General features: G+C 39.9%; 1 protein-coding gene across 7 annotated transcripts in view; it reads left to right on the top strand.

The window, feature by feature from the left end:
- RFFL (ring finger and FYVE like domain containing E3 ubiquitin protein ligase) overlaps positions 1-17,704 on the top strand; it is a 72,076-nt gene that overhangs the window by 13,322 nt on the left and 41,050 nt on the right. For 2 of the 7 annotated variants that reach the window (XM_021006172.2, XM_078154832.1), the window contains exon 1: positions 7,906-8,007. The exons of 1 other annotated variant lie outside the window; for it this stretch is intronic. Coding sequence is in view for 2 of the 6 variants with exons in the window: in XM_021006140.2 (XP_020861799.1) it covers positions 16,725-16,821 (97 nt within the window). In the remaining 4 variants the exon portion in view is untranslated. 4 more of the 7 variants (XM_021006150.2, XM_021006181.2, XM_021006158.2 and 1 more) reach the window with 4 other exon arrangements.

Raw genomic sequence — 17,704 nt, 5'->3', positions numbered from 1 at the left:
TGCAGGTTGCTGGGCCTGTGCGCCACGCCGCGCTGCGTTCCCAGCCTGGTGCAATACACCTTTCTGATCAATCATCCAGGTTGTCTTGGGCTGGAAATTTGTTTCACTCTGTCTTTTTGTGGGTTCTGCTGCTTCAGAATTTGTTTAGAGCCATTTTTTATAAGTATTTGGAGGGGTTTGGGGGAGAGCTCAAGCAAGTCATTGCTTTCACTCTGCTATCTTCCTGGCTAAACTTCTTGAAGAGGTAGTCTACAGTTGATGCCTCTACTTCTTTTTTTCTCACTCTTCTTAACTCTGTTGCTTTGACTTGGCTCACAGCCCCTAGGCCTAGGTGGAAATGGTCTGGGGGCCCTATGGCATTGTACTGTTCAGCTGTGGAGTAGAAGAAGTCAGTTTTGATATCTTCTCATGGGCTTTCTTGATCATTTCTCAGCCTACTGCAAACGTTAGGGTTTTGCTGGCATAGGTGTGTGAGAGCTGGTGACACCATGCCTCTTTGGATAGCCATCTCTTCAGTATCCTTGAGCCCACCTTTCCAGACTTACTACATTTCAGTCAGATTGGCTCACTTGATGCCCTTCACACGCATCATTCCATTGCCAGTGTTGGAGCCTTTAAATACTATACTTCACACCTGCAACACACCTTCTCCCCACGTTTGCCTCTTTTCCGAACTCAAGTCAAGTATCACTTCCTTGACAGACCAGATCCACTAACCCCTCCCTCTTCCCCAATCTGCCAAAATAAAATGGTATTTGCTTGGTAGTTTCTTATATATGGACTTGCTGTTTTCCCTGATAGAAGGTATGCTTTTCTTTTTCTTTATTTTTGCCAAGAAAAGCCCAAAAGGGGTCAGGAAGAGTTGGAAACAACTGAACAGCAACAGTGAAGACTGTAAATATAAGTCAGTGACTCCATGAGGCATCAAAAAATATTAGAACAAAATTAAAACATTGGGAAAAAAAAGGAAATTTGAAGTATCTGATATCAAAACAACTAGAGAGGCAGCTGGGTGATGCAGTGGATAGACCACTGGCTCTGGAGTCAGGAGGACCTGAGTTCAAATCTAGCCTGAGACACATAACACTCACTAGCTGTGTGACTCTAGGCAAGTCATTTAACCCGAATTGCCTCAGTAAAACAAGACAAAAGAAAAAACAAACAACTGGAAAACAAGTCAAAGACAATTTAATAATCATTGGATTCCTTGAAAACCATGGTAAAAAAAAGGTTGGACACTATATTTTTCTTCTTCTTATTATTATTACATTTTCTTTTTTTCAACTAACAAAAAATCCCTCAACATACAAAAAAAAAGTCCTACATTGGCCATATACAAAAGATATACAACCAAGAATAACTTAATTCTGCAAAGTTGAGTATAGTCCTTTGTGGGGGGGGGGAGGGATGTATTTTTAATGGGCATTTCTGATGAAAAGACCAGAGCTGAATAGGAACTTGGAAATACAAGTACAAGAGTCCAGAGAAAGCTAGAAAGGCAAATGTACTTGAGCGGTTACAAGAAGCTGTCTGATGGTGAAGTGCTGACATTTTAGGGTCCAGTCTTTTGGGATGTGTTCTGAGGGTTTTAAGATGCAGCCTATAGATAGGGAGAGACTGAAGATTAAAGAGAACCAGGGATGACTATGGGGCCAGTTTGCTGGAGGAAACTAGATTTCATGGGATCAAGGTACGGGTAGGGCAGTTGGCTTTGTCAAGAAGAGCCAGCCACCTTTTCATCAGAGGCTAAAGGAAAGAAAATGAAGATTAATGTTCAAGTGGAGAGAAAGAAGGGGAATGGTGTCTATTTTCTCAGTAGGAGGGAAGATCTTCAACTGAAAGGATGGGAATTTTGAGAAAAGAAAATTTGGAGAGCCCCCTCTGTCTATAGGGAGTATAACAGAGCCAATTAGGGAAGATTGCCTTACAGTAAAGGCCTAGTCAAGGTTAGATACCACATTTGTGGTGGCCCCAGTCAGACCAGTTTCCTGACTTTCTGCTTCGCAGTTTAGCAGCAGTTGTTAGTAAGGGTGGAGGAGGCAGATGTTGGGGTGCCAATGTAGGGTTGGAGTCTGGCAAGGTTATCTAGCTTCAAGAAGACAAGGGCACAAAGGATTTGAAAGTAGATAACATTTAACTGGCTAACTATCAAGGAAGGATTGGGAAAGGGAGAAGGTGAAACCTGAGCCTGGGAGAAGACTGGGGGTTGGAGGTACTTGGAGGTCTTATTGAAGGTCAAGAGTAGATTTAGAGGAGTGAGGCATAAAGAGATGTGGGATGGTCACATGGGAGGAGGATAGCTTTCTTGATCATGGCTGGGAATGTTATGGATGACGGTGAGGCCGAGGGGGAGGCCTTGTGTGTGGGGAAGGACACAGTGAAGGCGCTCAGAGGTCATTGAGTTCAGTGCCCTGATTCTTTCATGACACCTCTGCTGAATATCCACATCCTTTGGAAAATCCCACAAGTGTGAAGAATTAACATTGTAATGAGAAGTGAATAAATGAATTTTGAGACAGGTGATAAATCTAAACTGTACATGTATTTTTACTACACATCCTTAATTTCTATAATTAGAACCAAAATTGTTTCATTTTTATGCATTTATTGCTCTCGGTCACTAATCTCTAACTTTAGTTGAGTTGGGTTGTAATACCTTTGAGTGGCAGATGGGGCAATTAATTGGTAACCTTGCCCATCACATTTTTCTCTTTAGAAAAAATCAATGAAGAAAGAGTAAGATTGCTTAAAACTAGAGAAAGTGAGTTTTGTTTTAAAATGCCTGTAGTTTTTTTCTTTCCTACTCATCTTTTTGTCTCCTTCCTTTCTCTTCCTTCTCCTGTTGCTTTTTTCCCTCTGACCTTGCCTCTTTGTGGGGCTTGCTAGTGATACCTCCAAGCATTGCTTAGCTACAAGGTTCCTGCAAGGTTCAAAGATATTGGCCTGTTAACTTAATGATACGAGTCTTCCATCTAAGTGAATTGAAGCTTTCTAGCAAGGATTTGTTATTAAAAGCTGATCGGTAAAATATAAGTTTAAAAGGATTATCAGTTATGCCCAGTGTAGTATGTAAATCATAAAATAGTATAGATTCAGTTTTAGGTATAAGGTATTCTGATAGAATATTAATTTTTAACATGGAACCCTGTGAGCTTTTACTCCTTATATACCTATGATAACTAAGATGTTTCATTTCTGTCGTTGATTGAAGTAATTTGTATTCTGAGTAAGTTGGAGCCCTTTAAGGGTTTTCGGGTTCTGTAACAGTCTAACTGCTGATTTGTAATACGATTAAAGTTTTGTTCATTAGGACTACTGACATAATTAGTTTAATTTCTTCTCCTTACATATGTCTTTTGGCAGCTGGGAAATTAAAATACGACATGTTGCATGAAACTGCCTTTTTGGGGTGATATTACTATCAGATGAATAGTCTGTAGCCCCCAGGGTACATTCTTCAGGGTGTCTTATTCAACTTTTTATGACAGGCTCTTTCTCTTCTAAGGCATTAATGCTTTAGGCACATGATTGGCTGTGTAAGCATTCAGAAGGAACAATGTTTACCCTTTACTCCCTGATTATATATTTTCCTCGAGTCTCTTTTGAAGAAATATGTGTAATTTTTGGAAACTCAAGGCTATTACTATTCATACAAGTAAATGAATTTTTTCAGTAACTCTTCCTGACTGGTGTGGTATTTTCTGATAAGCCACGTCATTTTATTTTGTTTTTCCAAATCTGCATTTTGTTTCTTTTTAGAAATAGCTTTGGCAGACTGAAAGTGAAGGTGGAAGATCTGTAATTCCTAGTAATTCTCTTCATATTTTTCTAAGATATATTTCACCATAATGACCTTAGTCCTTAAGAACAGTGGTTTCCCTCAAGGAGATTGTAGATTTAATTACTCTAATCCGCACTTAATTTCCTACAGAATTCTTGGATAGATTCTGTCCTGTCTGGTGATCCCATGGCTTTTGAGGTATTATATAGTGACCTACTTAGGCTTCTATCTCTCTGAAGGTTGCATGCCCCTTTTCAAGTATAACCTTGGCACAGAAATTTCCCCATTATATTTTTCCAGTGAAAACTGATACAAAACCTTTTTTTTTGTTGTTGCTGCCGCATCCTTTTTCTTTTTCTGTTGATATGCTAAATTGAAGAGGTGGGGTTTTTTTTTGGCTTTATTGGGTTGGTTTGCATATTAGTTGTGTTTTCCCTAAGTTTTTTTTTTAAGGTTTTGAGGATGTATGTCTTCTCTCCAAATTAGTGACATGTATGTAATACTTATATTATTTTAAGAGAAATGCAGTTTTATAGTCTTGGGCTTAAGAAAACTCAGAGTATGTCCAGTTCCTGCCCAGCTTGCTTTAATGTGTAAATTAAGTACATATTTGTAAACATCAGCAGTATTTGTGTGCAACCAAATTCTGTTACTCGAGAATAATCTCTTTGAAGTCAAGGATATGTCTTATTTGTATTTGTGTTTCTACCAGTCTAACAAAGGAAAATTGTTCTCCTTTTTAAATAATTAGTCCATTAAGTGAATGTAAAAGGCCTTTGAAAAAGTTGGTTCTCTTAAGCATGTAGTTGAATAGCTCTTCTCCTGTCCCCAATCTTGAATATACTATCCATTTGCTGAACCTGCAAAAAGGTCACTGGAGACTGTTCACAGAGTCTCAGAATGCAACAATGGGAAAGGCCTTTAGAAACTAACATGTGATCATAATATATATAACTTTTTTCAGAGGAGGAAACTGAGGCCCAGAGAAGCAAGTAAGTCAAGTTTTCATGGTTATTGGCCAAGTTCCTCCTGGAACTTCCCAGTCTAGTGTTGGTAAATCCTTAGAGGGTTTATGAATTAAGGAGATTTCCCTCTGTAGATAAAAAGGTATTGTTCCCACCAACATTTTCATCGTTCCTATGCCTACTGCTTTTCTAGTGATTACAGATCTACTCCTTGTATAGTCTTTCATTGCCTGACCAACATAACTTTTCCAATAATAGCCTTAATATATTTTTGAAGGACTTCATTATAATACTCATAGAAAACTTTGGGGGTGATTTTTTTCCCCGGGTATGATTGCCTGAAGTGAAAGTTGTAATATTGTTGCTATGGAAACTGCTCATTATACTATGCCTTTTTTTCCTGGAGTCAGTGAGGAACAGCTGTTCCTCAAAGGTGGGTTACCCTCAGGGTGTTTGAAATAAAATTTACTTAGAAAAGTGGAGGCATCTTATTGTAGTCAACATAGCACTAGATTTGGAGTCCAGGACTTTCTGGCCTTGCTGCTAACTACTTAATTAATGCTTGTGTGATTATAGGCAAGAAGACCCTGCCACTTTCTGCTTATCTATAAAATGAAAAGGTTGGACTAGGTCAGGGGTTCATAACCTGGGGACCACAGACACCAGATTTCAGGGAGTCTTTGAACTTGAATGAGAACTTGATTTTCCTTAACCTTTGGTTTTCTTTTATACTCTGATGAAAGAGTTTACATAATGGATGGTTCCATAGACTTCTCAGGTATGCATTGTCCAGGATCCTGGGAACTTCTTTCCTTAAAATATCTGAAGTGAAGCAATGTGTACAGAGTGATAGAGGAGGAAAGCTTTAGGGTAGATCACTTTGTATTCTGCTACTAAAACCATCAGATTAGACCCCCTTTACCTGACTGATTTGCCCTGGAGTCAGTGACTGGGCTCTTGTAAAATGTTGTTGTTGTTGTTGTTGTTGTTTGTGTTTTGTTTTTGCTAGGCAGTGGGGTTAAGTGACTTGCCCAGGGTCACACAGCTAATAAGTGTTATGTGTCTGAGGCTGGATTTGAACTCAGGTCCTCCTGAATCCAGGGCCGGTGCTCTATCCACTGTGCCACCTAGCTGCCCCTTTTTTTTGTTGTTATTTTTGTTTTTTGGGCTCTTGTAAAATGTAAACAGACTTATTGGTGGCCTTGTTTGATCTGGGTTCTGTACTTGAACACACTGTGCATGCTCACCTCTTTGGTTTAGTCTCAGTCAGTTTTCCATCCTCTTGGTCTGTATTTCTACACCCTGGCCTGTACAGAGGCGCCAAGTGAGTGGTTTCATTTAAAAATGAGATTTCTGAGTACAGCTTGTGTTGAGGAAAGTTTGTCTCTGAGGCTTCCTTTGAAGAAGGGTTACAAAGAATAGCAAAGGGGCTGAGAAGGTACCTTATTAGTTAGTGGTTGTGTTTTTATAATGTCAGACTGAGTTTGCTGATTTGGAGCAGAGAAAACTTTCCCTGTGCATGCCTGGTGTCTTGGGTTAATTGCATAGCTGGATGAAATGTCAAACTTGATAGATTATTGGAGTTGTTATTTTTGTGGTTAAACAATAATGAAACTGTTTGGATGTTTGCAGAGAAACACTGCTGCCTGTGTCTGGACTTTGGACTGGAGAAAGTTTCGATTGTTGGGAAGCACCAGTCGTGGAAAAGGCCGCTTGTGTGGCTCGTTGCACAGCTGTCTAAATGACTCTCTCTCTCTCTTGAGGCCATTTGCACAAGCATGACCTAACACTTTGGGAAACAGTTTATGTTCCTGATTCCAAGAAAGGCCCAGGGTTGGCTTGTCTGGTCAATTGGAAAACATAGATACTGGAGAAAACAGTATTCTACATGAGTTGATTGAATGGATCAAACAAACGATGGTTTTCATTTTATCTTTGAATCTCTTAGACCTAGTACAGCGTTTATTGAATTGGATTGTCAGGAATAAGCATCTCTAGGACAAAACCTTTTTTTTTTTAAGTTATGCACTTTGTATACATTCGGATGCTTTTTTTTATGGTAGGTCAATTGAGTATCTGCTGAGTGTAACAGTGTGTCAGATTGTAATTTTTATTTGGTCGGTGTGAACTATCACGTAGCAGGAGGCATGTAGGTGAAAGGACAGCATTTTTTTTTTAAAGAAAATAACATTTTAAGGGTTTAATTGAAAAAATTTAATTATCCTAGATCCAGATGTATTGAAATTTGCTATCTGACATAAATATTTCATATGTTCATATGGATTTATTTTGTGCAGTTTCATTTGTTTTACCAGGTAAGATTTCTTCTGGATGAAATGGCATTTTCTGGTTTGAATTGAGGGAAGGATTGCTTCTGTAAAAAAAATCTAAGCAAATTTTTCAGAGGATGTTTACTAAAAAGTATCTTATATTTGGTTAGCACTGTAACATACTGTAGAGTTTTCATAGTTATGTGTGATAGTTATTTTCCACGGTGGCCTTACATTAAACATGCTGTTATAGGTAGGCCAATTTGTATACAAATAAATATTTTTTTAAATTATTGTAGTCATTATGTATTTCATTGTGTAGATTATTGAAGTATCATGTTTTGTGGTAGTTTCTTAATTCCAAAGTTTCTTGTGAATTTGTTCTATGAACTTGTATTATCTCAGAATGCTAAAATCTAAAAAAATCTTCCAGATGACATGATTTACCATCAGAATCCATTGCTAGTATTAAAATGGCTTCACAGAAGAATTAGATGAGTGAGTTTAATGTGGAAAGCAACAGTCCCCTTTGTCGTATTTATGTGAAGGCCCAAAAGGGAAGCCCAAGTGACTTAATTGGACACACCAAAGTGAGTAGGAGGTAGAGACAAGGAAGGGCTACTAGGACAGCCTAATGATCCCCTCAGTGGGGCCAGGACTGACACCTCCAAACTAGGGCAGCCCTTTAACCCCCTCACAATGGGGATGGGGCTGACACCTCCCAACTTGGCTTGGCCCCCCAAACCCCCCTCACACTGGGGTGGCTAACACTTCAGCAGTGGGATTGGGAAGGGGTACCACCAGGGATGTCACCAGAGAACATCAGGCAGAATGCTCTTCAGGTTGTAGCTGGAAGAAGGAATCCACGATGGACTCTTGAGAGGTCTAGACTTTGAGGCAACTCTGGCAGCTCTTGGGTCAGGGCAGCTACCGAGTCAGCTGCAGTGTCATGGCCAACCTCGGAGCTGAGTGGCTGAGGTGTTTTTATAGGGTGAGGAGGGGTCCTAGCCAGGAAGGTCTGATTGGTTTCTTACTCCTGAGGTCACAGGCAGGGAAATACCAATCCCCTAGGAAACAGGAAGTTTCTAGCCTAGAGTGTTCCAAATAGAGGGGTTTCCAGATCTGGTGGGGTTTCTTAGAGAAGGGGGCAGGGTAGGACTATGGAGGAGATACGAGTATGGGATAAACAGCCTATTGTACAAAGAAGGACCAGGCCAGGGAAAATCAGATTTTTCTTCCAGCTTTCAACACTTATTCTCAGGGAGAATTACGTTAACATGGTCATACCTTGTACTGGATGTTGAACATTCTACAATGGATGCTCCTGTTTTTGGATTTCATTTTGCTGATTGTTTTTGTACTTTGGTCTCATGTGGATCTTCTGTGCAATATTGAGTTGGGCAAGCCTGTCCGTGTCTTCTGTGAGGTTCTTAAATGTGTTACCTGTAAATCCTATGCAGGATAAGTGCTCAACCCATTTGGGGGCTGCCTTGTAGTCTGATGTGTGGATACTAGTGAGGCACATGCAGGCTGTCTATCAGTTATCCCTGGCTCTTGTGTGTAACTGTCTTGTTTTAGTTCTATATCTTTCTGGTGAGATCAGCTATGCTTCTATTATGCAGAGTCCTTAAGTAGTAATGTATTGCAGCTTATACACATACAGCATTTGCTTCTTCATTGCCCCTTGGGTGACTCCATTTTAATTTTTTAACTCCGGTATCTGTATCTTGGGGCACGGAATAGGATCATCACCAGCAGATAGTCCCTTCTGTCTTCCCCTCTTACTAATCATCAGTCTCTCCCTGCCTGTTGGCTGCTTCCTGTCTGCTTACAAACACACCTGTGTCTCCCCAGCCTCAAAATAACCCTCATTTGACCCATCTATCCCCACTAGTTTTGTCCAATATCTCTTTCCCTTTTTTTGGCTGAACTTCTTGAGAAGGCAGTCTCCAGTCAATGCTTCTACTTCCTTTCCTCTCACTCCCTTTCTTAATTCTCTGTAATCTGGCTTCTGACCTCATCGTTCAGCTGAAACTGCTCTCTCCAAGCTTAATCTCAGTAATCTAGCTTCTGACCTTATTATTTAACTGAAACTGCTCTTCAATATTGCAGAGCAAGTTACTAATGATATTATAATCACCAAATCTAATGAGTTTTTCTCAGTTCTCATCCCTTTTGATCTCTTTACAGCCTCTAACACTGCTGATCATTTCTTCTCTTTTCCCTTCTTTTTGGGTATTTGTGACATTGGTGTCCCCTAGCTTTCCTCCCACCTTCCTGACCACTCAATCTTCTTTGCCGGATCTTCATTTAGCTCACACCAGCTTAACCATAGGTTTTCCCTAAGGCTCTGTGCTGAGCTCTTTTCTCTTCTCCCTCTATATTCTTTTCCTTGGTAATATCAGTTCCCATGGATTCATCTATTGTCTCAGTGGAGATGATTCTAGATCTGTTTGCCCAGCTTTAATCTCTCTACTGACCTCTAGTCCTGAATATCTCACCGACTCTTGGACACTTCAAACTGGGATGTCCTATAGACATCTTAGAGTCAACATGTCCAAAATTAAACTCATTATTTTTACTTTGTAGCCTTCACCTATTTTTAACTTATATTGTCCTGGATACCACCAGATATCCAATCTTGTAGTCTGGGTGTGTCATCCTTGATTTTTCGCTCTCTCATCCCCTTTATTCAATCTGTTGCCAAGACCTGTCATTTCTACCTTCATAGCATCTCATATATATGTACTCCCTTCATTCCTCTGACACTGCTACAGCTCTGTTGTAGGCCCTTATCACCTCAAACTTAGACTATTGCAATGGCCTCTGAAGGTTGGTCTTTTGACCTTGTCTCTCCCCAAGTCTCATCCTCCAGTCAGCTGTCAAAAAGTACAGTGTCACCAGCCTCTTCACTCAGTTTGCCTCCAAGATCAAATATGAAATATCCTCTGTTCGGCTTTTAAACCTCTCCATAATTATGGCCCCTTCATACCTTTCCAGGCTGCTCACACCTTCCGCTTTCCTCCTAACATCCTACCACTTTGATACAGTACCTAGGACCTTTTGCTCTTGTTCTGGACATTTTCAATGGCAGTGCCCTGTGCTTGCAACTATATCACCCTGCGGATGTCATTTGTCGTCTTTGAGAACAAAGGATAAACAGTAACTCCCTCCTCATCTTTAACTCCTAGAATGCCTGACTTCCTTGAAGTCTAAACTGCAGTCCCACCTTTGGCCTTTCCCGGTCCTCCCTCACTTTAGTGCCTTTCTTCTGAGATTATCTCCAGTTTACCATCTATGTATTTTGTTTTCGAGTTGTTACTAAGCTCCTGGGAAGCAAGGAAGGCTTTTTGCCTTTGTATCCCTGATGCTTAGCAGGTGCTTTATAAATGACACCAGAATAATAATATCAGTGTTAAAAAGCTGGGCCTTTGTTTTGGGAGAAGTTTGGGAGTCCTTAAAGGCACTGCACAATTCCCCTAAAGTGCTAAGTTGTAGAACATTTCAGATCCTACTTCATGAGATCCATAATCATTCAGAAGAGTTGGGCCTAACCATACACACAGGGAAAACCAGGCGGATAAAGAATGCTTATCTAAAGTATATAGTAGGAGCAGCTAGGTGGCACAGTGAATAGAGCACCGGCCTTGAAATCAGGAGGACCTGAGTTCAAATTCGGCCTCAGACCAATCACTTGACACTCACTAGCTGTGTGACCCTGGGCAAGTCACTTAACCCCAATTGCCTAAAAACAAAAACAAAAAACAAACAAACAAACAAAAAGTATATAGTAGGCAGATGAATGAGCAGATGGATGATGCTGGTCCATCAGTCAGTATATTTTGGCCAACACTGTGGACAGTGTTCTTGGATTCGGAAGTGAACAGCAGTTGGAGATAGGGCTGGATTGCCTTGGGAAGGTTGTGCAGTGCTTTTAATCACCCCAAGCTTCCGGAAACAGAGACCCATTCTTTAAAATCACTGTTATTATAGTGCTTTTGTGTGATGAGATAAGGGTGGGAGAGGGAGATCACTTTCAGGTCTGCATTCTGTTGATGTGAAGAGCCAGGTCAGTGTGAGAAGTAAAACACGAACTTGGATTTATTTATGATCTTGGTGTCCTGCTTTGGAATATGTCTTGCTGTCTTTACATCTATGCCCAAAGAAACTAATGGGAGGGGAAGCATGTGGGAATCATCCTTTATGTTACTGTTCCCAGATCTCCTCCCTCTCATTGTTAAAATTGTTACTGTGACAGTTGCTGTAACTTTTGTAAGAAAACCATTTGCAGAAGCCTTTCAGATGTGTGGTACCCCACCTGGTAAGTACATCTTTCACGAGTTTTTCCTGCCTTAATTTGTCTAATTAGTGCTAAAATATGTTTGATTCCAAGCAGATCCTGGTTAGATCCTGAACTGAACTGTTTAATTCTGGGGGGGCTCTGCCAGCTCCATTCTGGCGTAATTGGCACCAGGGTAGCTTGGATAAAAATATCAACGAGGGGAAAGATTCAGGTAGTGCTTGAAATTGAATTTAGGCATCTGGGCTAGGGAAGTAATCTTGAAGGTTTGTTGTTGTTGTTGGTTTTTCCTGGCCATTTCAGGTGCCACACAATGTAGGTTCATTAGATTATTTCATAAAATTAATAAAAATTAAGCTTTTTTTCTTGAATTTTATATGAAATATTTAACCCTTTATATAGTTCCTACATTATAAACTTTTCTCTCGGTATTTTTTCCAAGCAGTTTCTACGAATGCATCCCCAAATAAACTGAAAGTACTTCAGAATGGATCTAAAAAACCTCCCTTTGCTCAGCTTTACAACTTAAATGGGCTTCACTGACTGGGCATTCCTTCTGAGCATTTGGCTTTTCTTTTATATAAGAGGAAAGGAAAATGAATACTTTTGAAAGAACTATGAAGCACTCTTCTGAATTCACAGTTAGATGAAGTTTATTTCCAAATAAACTGGAAAACATTTTGAAGAACTCCTGTATGTTAGTATACTTTTCCATTTTATTATAAATAATGTAAGCCAGATTTTATGATTCGAACTCTTGAAGAACCTCAGAGAGAGAGCAGCATGCACAGTAATCTTTAGAGAGAGTATAGTCCTTTGGGAATTCATCTTCTCACCAGCCAAGTAGGTAGATGGAGTGTTTTCTTAAGCGCTACTGAAATGTGCAGTTGAGTTCTGATTTTGGAATCTCTCCTGCCTTCTCTGCCTCTCCCATTACTTTGGTTGGATGGAATATTCACGAAGCGCAGCCTTGTTTTTTTATTTCCCTATCCTGCAGAAACCAGTTTGAAGATTAACTGTGGGTGAACAGGTAATCCAATCCATTCAGTAGAAACTGCCTGTCAAAATGAAATAGTATGGGCAGCTGTCAACAAAGGTTCCTCCAGGCTGAGGAAGAGGATAGAAGTAATGCAGTCTTTGGTATTTTTAGTGGAAATCATGGTGAAAATTCAGTTGGAAAGGCAGGTTTAACTAATAGGATAAAGGTGGGACAGTGGGTTTATAAGGAGACAACGGGAAGAGGCAGGAAGGCTACCCAGAAATGATGAGTTTTATCACACTTCCAGTCCTTGATGAATTCTGTCTAGATTGCAAAGTAGCAGTCCAGAGTCATTCCACTGAGAGTTGTTACTGGGGTAAGGGGGAATGACAGAACATTGCCTTGTCCCTTCATTTTCCTGCTTTTAAATTTGTTCAGTGATATCAGGGGCTTCATCTCCTCCCATTCCTTCCCTCCCTTTACTGCCCCACCCTCCAACCTCCTTTCAATTAGCAGCTCAGAAATACTTTTGTGTAGGAAGTTTCTCATGCTGAAAGTTTCTAAGAATTGTGATGCTTAGTTTTGAGATGAGCTGTTCAGGATAAAAATTTGGTCAAATCGCTTAATTCCTGATTCCTGTTTCTGTTGTCAGATCTCCATACTATGTCCTTGCCAGTGTTGGGCTTTTAATTTCCTCTCTGTTTTTGACTTTTTCCCCTTACTGATATGTAGGAAGCCGGGCATTTCAATGTGCTGGAGGTAGGTATTTAGCTCCGAATATTAATCTTGACAGCTATTGGTCATTGATCACCTTCCTGCACATATATATCACTGAGAATTTTTTAAAAATCAAAGCTTGGAGTGATCTTAGTACTGAGCAGATTCTTTTGACTGCTGTTACAGGGGACCTGGCTCCATCGATGTACTAAGGCACAGCTTTCACTTTCTTTTTTTTAAAACAGTGAGTGGTGTGGACTGTTGGAACCCTATGCTGCCTGAGGTCCAGTGTCTGAAAGTGAAAGTGGCTTCTTAAAGATTAAAGGGACTGGCAGTCTTTCTGGCCCCAGGATGGAATGATCCCTGTTATGGTGACAGGTTTTGTATCCCAGGAGAGGCCACTTTATACAGCAGGTCTTTGCTTCCAGGGTTACAGTAAAGCCTGTATTTGCTGATGTTGCAGTGATAAGTTGGCATTGGGGTACTCTTAAGATACTTGAGCTGAAGTATACTGAGGTTTGAATTTCTGGGTAAAACTGGCACATCATTGTAAGTCAAAAGCTTTTTTTCCTTTGTTTTATTTGGCTTAGAGTTAAATGAATTTTAATTTGCACAGTGGTAAAAATTACATTATGTGACATTCCAGGTGAAAAAATGGTTCTGAGTAACAAGGCTTCATTTGATAGTTGAAATACTTAATAGTATTTGAGATCGTTGCCCCTGGAACCTCCTAAAAAAGAATGGTTTAACCCACAAAATTAATGAAATTCAATCCTTTTTTTTCTGCTCTGGCTATTATTAAGGGTAAGAGACAATTTATTTCTGAGATTTTGCTGTAGTAAGTAAAATCTAGCTTGTGTAGTATTTGTAAAGACAATTGAATTTTCCTATAGTGAAAAAAGCACGGGGGTTTGCTGGAAATGTCTGCCACTGGGGAGTGATCTCGATGTGGACTACCCTTTTTCCACCCTGTCCCTCTTCTGTGATTCATGCATCTCATAATAAAAGGGTTTTTATATTAGATCCCATGTCATCTTTCTAGGGAGGACACACTCCAGTTTTTTTAAAGTGCCATAAATCTTCAAACACTAAAGATTAAAAGTTAGTAGCATTTCATTTCAGAAGACGAGAGACAGTTCATTAAATGAGGAAAGAATGTTAGGGGAAGGGTAAGACAGCTTAGAAACAGCAAGTTATACATATGGTATGGTACTGTTTCTTTCTTGTGGCAAAGATTGCGAAATAGATTAAACTCACTGTTTTCTTTAGTTATGGCACTGAGAACTGATGTATTTTGCTTCTGTTCTGACAACTACTTATTGTTTATAATCTGCAATACCAAAGAAGAAAAGGGAACGTGGGCTGTGAAGAGCATTACATATTTCCTTTGGAGCAAAACAACAGGGGTGTGTGTATATATAAACTTTAAACATCTGTTGTGACCACCTGTGAAAAATAAAACAACCTGTTATAAATCGCTGTTGGGTGGTAGATTACCCATCTGAATTCTAAAATACTGTACTGAAGAAGCTTCAAGTCTAAAGCTCAGTTTTGTTTTCTCCTAACTCACCAACTTTCTGTATTTTCATGAAGTCTCTGGTGCCTGAAGGAATGGAATGTCTGGAATGGGGGAATAGTATGTGTTAGATGAAAATCAGTATATTTTACATGGCAAAAATGAAGTCTCCTTCCTCCCTTACTGAGTGAAGGTTATGGGGGCTGCTTGAACAAATTATTGTTGTTCAGTTATTTCAAATTGTAGGTGACTCTTCCTGATCTTATTTGAGATTTTCTTGACAGAGATACTGGAGTAGTTTACCTGGTTCTTCTCCAGGTCATTTGACAGACGAGGAACCTGAGGCAAACAGGATGAAGTGATTTACCCAGGGTCACACAGGTATGAATTCCCTGAGGCCAGATTTGAACTCAGGAAGGATGAGTCTTCCTGACTCTGGGCCCGTCACTCTTTGTACCATGGTACCACATAGCTGCCTGCCCCCTTGTACAAATAGTGTCACCCATTTGTCTTTCTGGTGTCTTGAAGGATAGGATTAATGTGGGTGCTAACGGCCATTTCCTATGAGGTTCCTATAATGCATAGCTTTATTTAGGAAACACATTTGTTAATATTCTAGTGGCTTTAATAGTAAACAACTGGAATAAGAATTCTCCTTATCTTCCCAGTTTCTAAATAATGAAAATATAGAAAACGATGGCTCTTGTCAAACTCATGCTTATTTGGGTGTGGCACCACAGTTGGCATCTGACCCTTTGTGTTTCCAAACCTCTGAGGGGTCCATTTTGCTTCCTGAAGTGTCTCAGTAGAAAAAAGCCAGAAGCCCTTCTTTCTCCTGAGTCTGTTTTCCCTGAAGTTGGTACAGTAGTAGTCTTAACTCTGAGGGCTGTTTTACCCAGTTTCTTCCCTTTTTGTTCAGATATGTGGCTCTCTTATCTTTAGCTACAAAACTGTTTTAGCCTCGTGGCATGTGAGATAACAGTTTTCACCAGATGCAGCTAAAGTAGATAGACTATTCATCATTTTAAAAATGATTACTTAACAAACAAACTTTAGGGAGTCTTCTTAAGCTAAATACAACCTTTTCTGTAAAGAAAGATGTTATAAAAAGAAACAATTATGTATTTTACATAATGTTACAAAATCTTAATCATTTTTAGCAAATACCTTACTTAAATAATGGCATTAAAGAGAATCTAGGGAGTTTTCCTCTTCTCTCTCTCTCTGTCCTCCTCCCTCCTCTACTGTCAGAATCCTTGCCTCCCTCTCAGCTCAGCTTCTGACTGGCTGCATGTATTTATTCTGTATTGTTTTCTTTCCAGATGTGCTGTTATACAAAGTAGGGATTTTGTCTTAAGTGCTTTGTATGGCACCAGTGTAGTTACCAACAGGGTTGGAGAATTTAGTAAATATTAACAGATGATGATAAACTAGTAAATTTTTTTTTAAATAAGTGAAACAAGAAAGTGGGTATTGATGCTTCTGCTTGAATTTCATGGCTATTTTTTCATTTTCTTGTTTTCCTTATTCAGCTAATGTAGTGGCAGGTAATTTAGTTTATCCTTGCCTCACTGGAAACCTTTAGAGAAAGTTGCAGCTGATAGAATAGTTGAAGTACTTCTGTAATAATAAGCTTTGTGTAGTTAAAGAAAATGGAGAATAGAGGCCTAGGGGGAAGAGAAGAGAAATGAGCCAAGTTTGAATTGACAAATTCACCCGAATGATCTGACTTGCCTGGGATGAATGGATAAAAGTAGGTTCCCAGGGGCCAGTGACCCAGATGCAAAGTAACTTTCTTTATCCCCTTCCTTGGGAAATCGTCAGAATTTACAAATGGATCCTAGCACTGTTGAACTCCCCTGTAGTTCTCAGATGGAATTTCAGAAACTGCCCTCAGGGGCTCTCAGGAAAAGTGTCCCCAGATGCAGTGAGGCTGGGGCAAGCAATACTGCTGGTAGTGAGTGCTTCACTTCCTCTGAGTCATTGGTTCTAAATTTTAAAAAGTTGGACTCAACTCGATCATCTTCTCTTGCTCATAGAGGGCATCCAGAGGCTTTGGGTAAATTACAGGTTCACACGGCATGAATCAGCACTTCTCAGGGTGAAGTTTGCACTGTTGCAGTATTGCTTGCCAAAGACACATCCCCAGGAGGCACCATTCACTTTTCCTGAAAGCTGCTGCTGTTGGTTCCTGAGATGATCTCATCTGGAAATGGCTCTGGTGTCCCCAGCTGCAGGAACTGGAGGGAGCTTGCTTTCTGCTTGGGCGATGTTCTGAAACAGGCAAAACCAGGTAAATATGGCATATTTCATTGTAGCTCCTAGGTTCTGAGTCAGGGAAAGTTACTAGGTCATCAGTCCTAGTACCTTATACCTTTCTGATTCCAAATTAATAGTATGACTCTCTACTTGGCTTCTTAATTTAGCCAATTTTGACTTTTCAGGTTTAAGTTAAATTCAACACCTCATAGAACAAAATCAGAGTATGGTTATTCTCTGCTTCTCTTGGGTCAATCTTACGAGATGTTTTTGTCAGACAGAGCTGTTGCAAAAGGTGGAGAGACTTGAGTCATTAATTAACCCATGTGATAATGAAGTTGTTACCTCTTTTATGGTGAGAAGCCTGCATGAAACTTCCCTCAGTGTAGTTGAAACGACATTGCCTTCTGAACTAGGGATGTTTACCTTAGGGACATTGCCAATGCCTTTGCTCTCATACGTCCCACCTTCTTCTTTTAAGATACCAGGAAGGAGTCGGGATTGGAACTCATCTCTGTTTTGACTACTGTATTGTTGTTTGTTGTTGTTTACCCTTTGTTCTCCCTTGGTGGGAAAGAGGAGGGAAGGGAGGGGAAAGGCCTTAATTGGATGGATTTGAGCCTTTGCCTGTCAGCTTCCAAATTTGATCCTCCAGTGAATGCTGAAGTCAATCCCTGAAACTGTCTCTCTGATCAGTCAGCATTAGTTTGAGGATTTTGAAGAGCTTTCTGAAGCCAAATTTTAATCAGCATATAGATGGGAAATTAAAGACATGGTCCAGAATGGCTTTCTGTCTGTGAGGTATAGATTTAGTTAATGTTTTTGTTTTTTTTAAAGTTAAGCTCATCGACATGCTTTGCTAGACCTAACAATATTGTGGAAACTTAAGTATTGGTAGCTGCTGAAGACCTTTTGTC

This window comes from Phascolarctos cinereus, unplaced genomic scaffold (assembly GCF_003287225.1).
Source record: "Phascolarctos cinereus isolate Bilbo 61053 unplaced genomic scaffold, phaCin_HiC Scaffold_5;HRSCAF=322, whole genome shotgun sequence".
Taxonomy (NCBI): Eukaryota; Metazoa; Chordata; class Mammalia; order Diprotodontia; family Phascolarctidae; genus Phascolarctos; species Phascolarctos cinereus.
The sequence above is the reverse complement of the archived record's forward strand: the minus strand, read 5'-3'. Positions and strand labels throughout refer to the sequence as shown.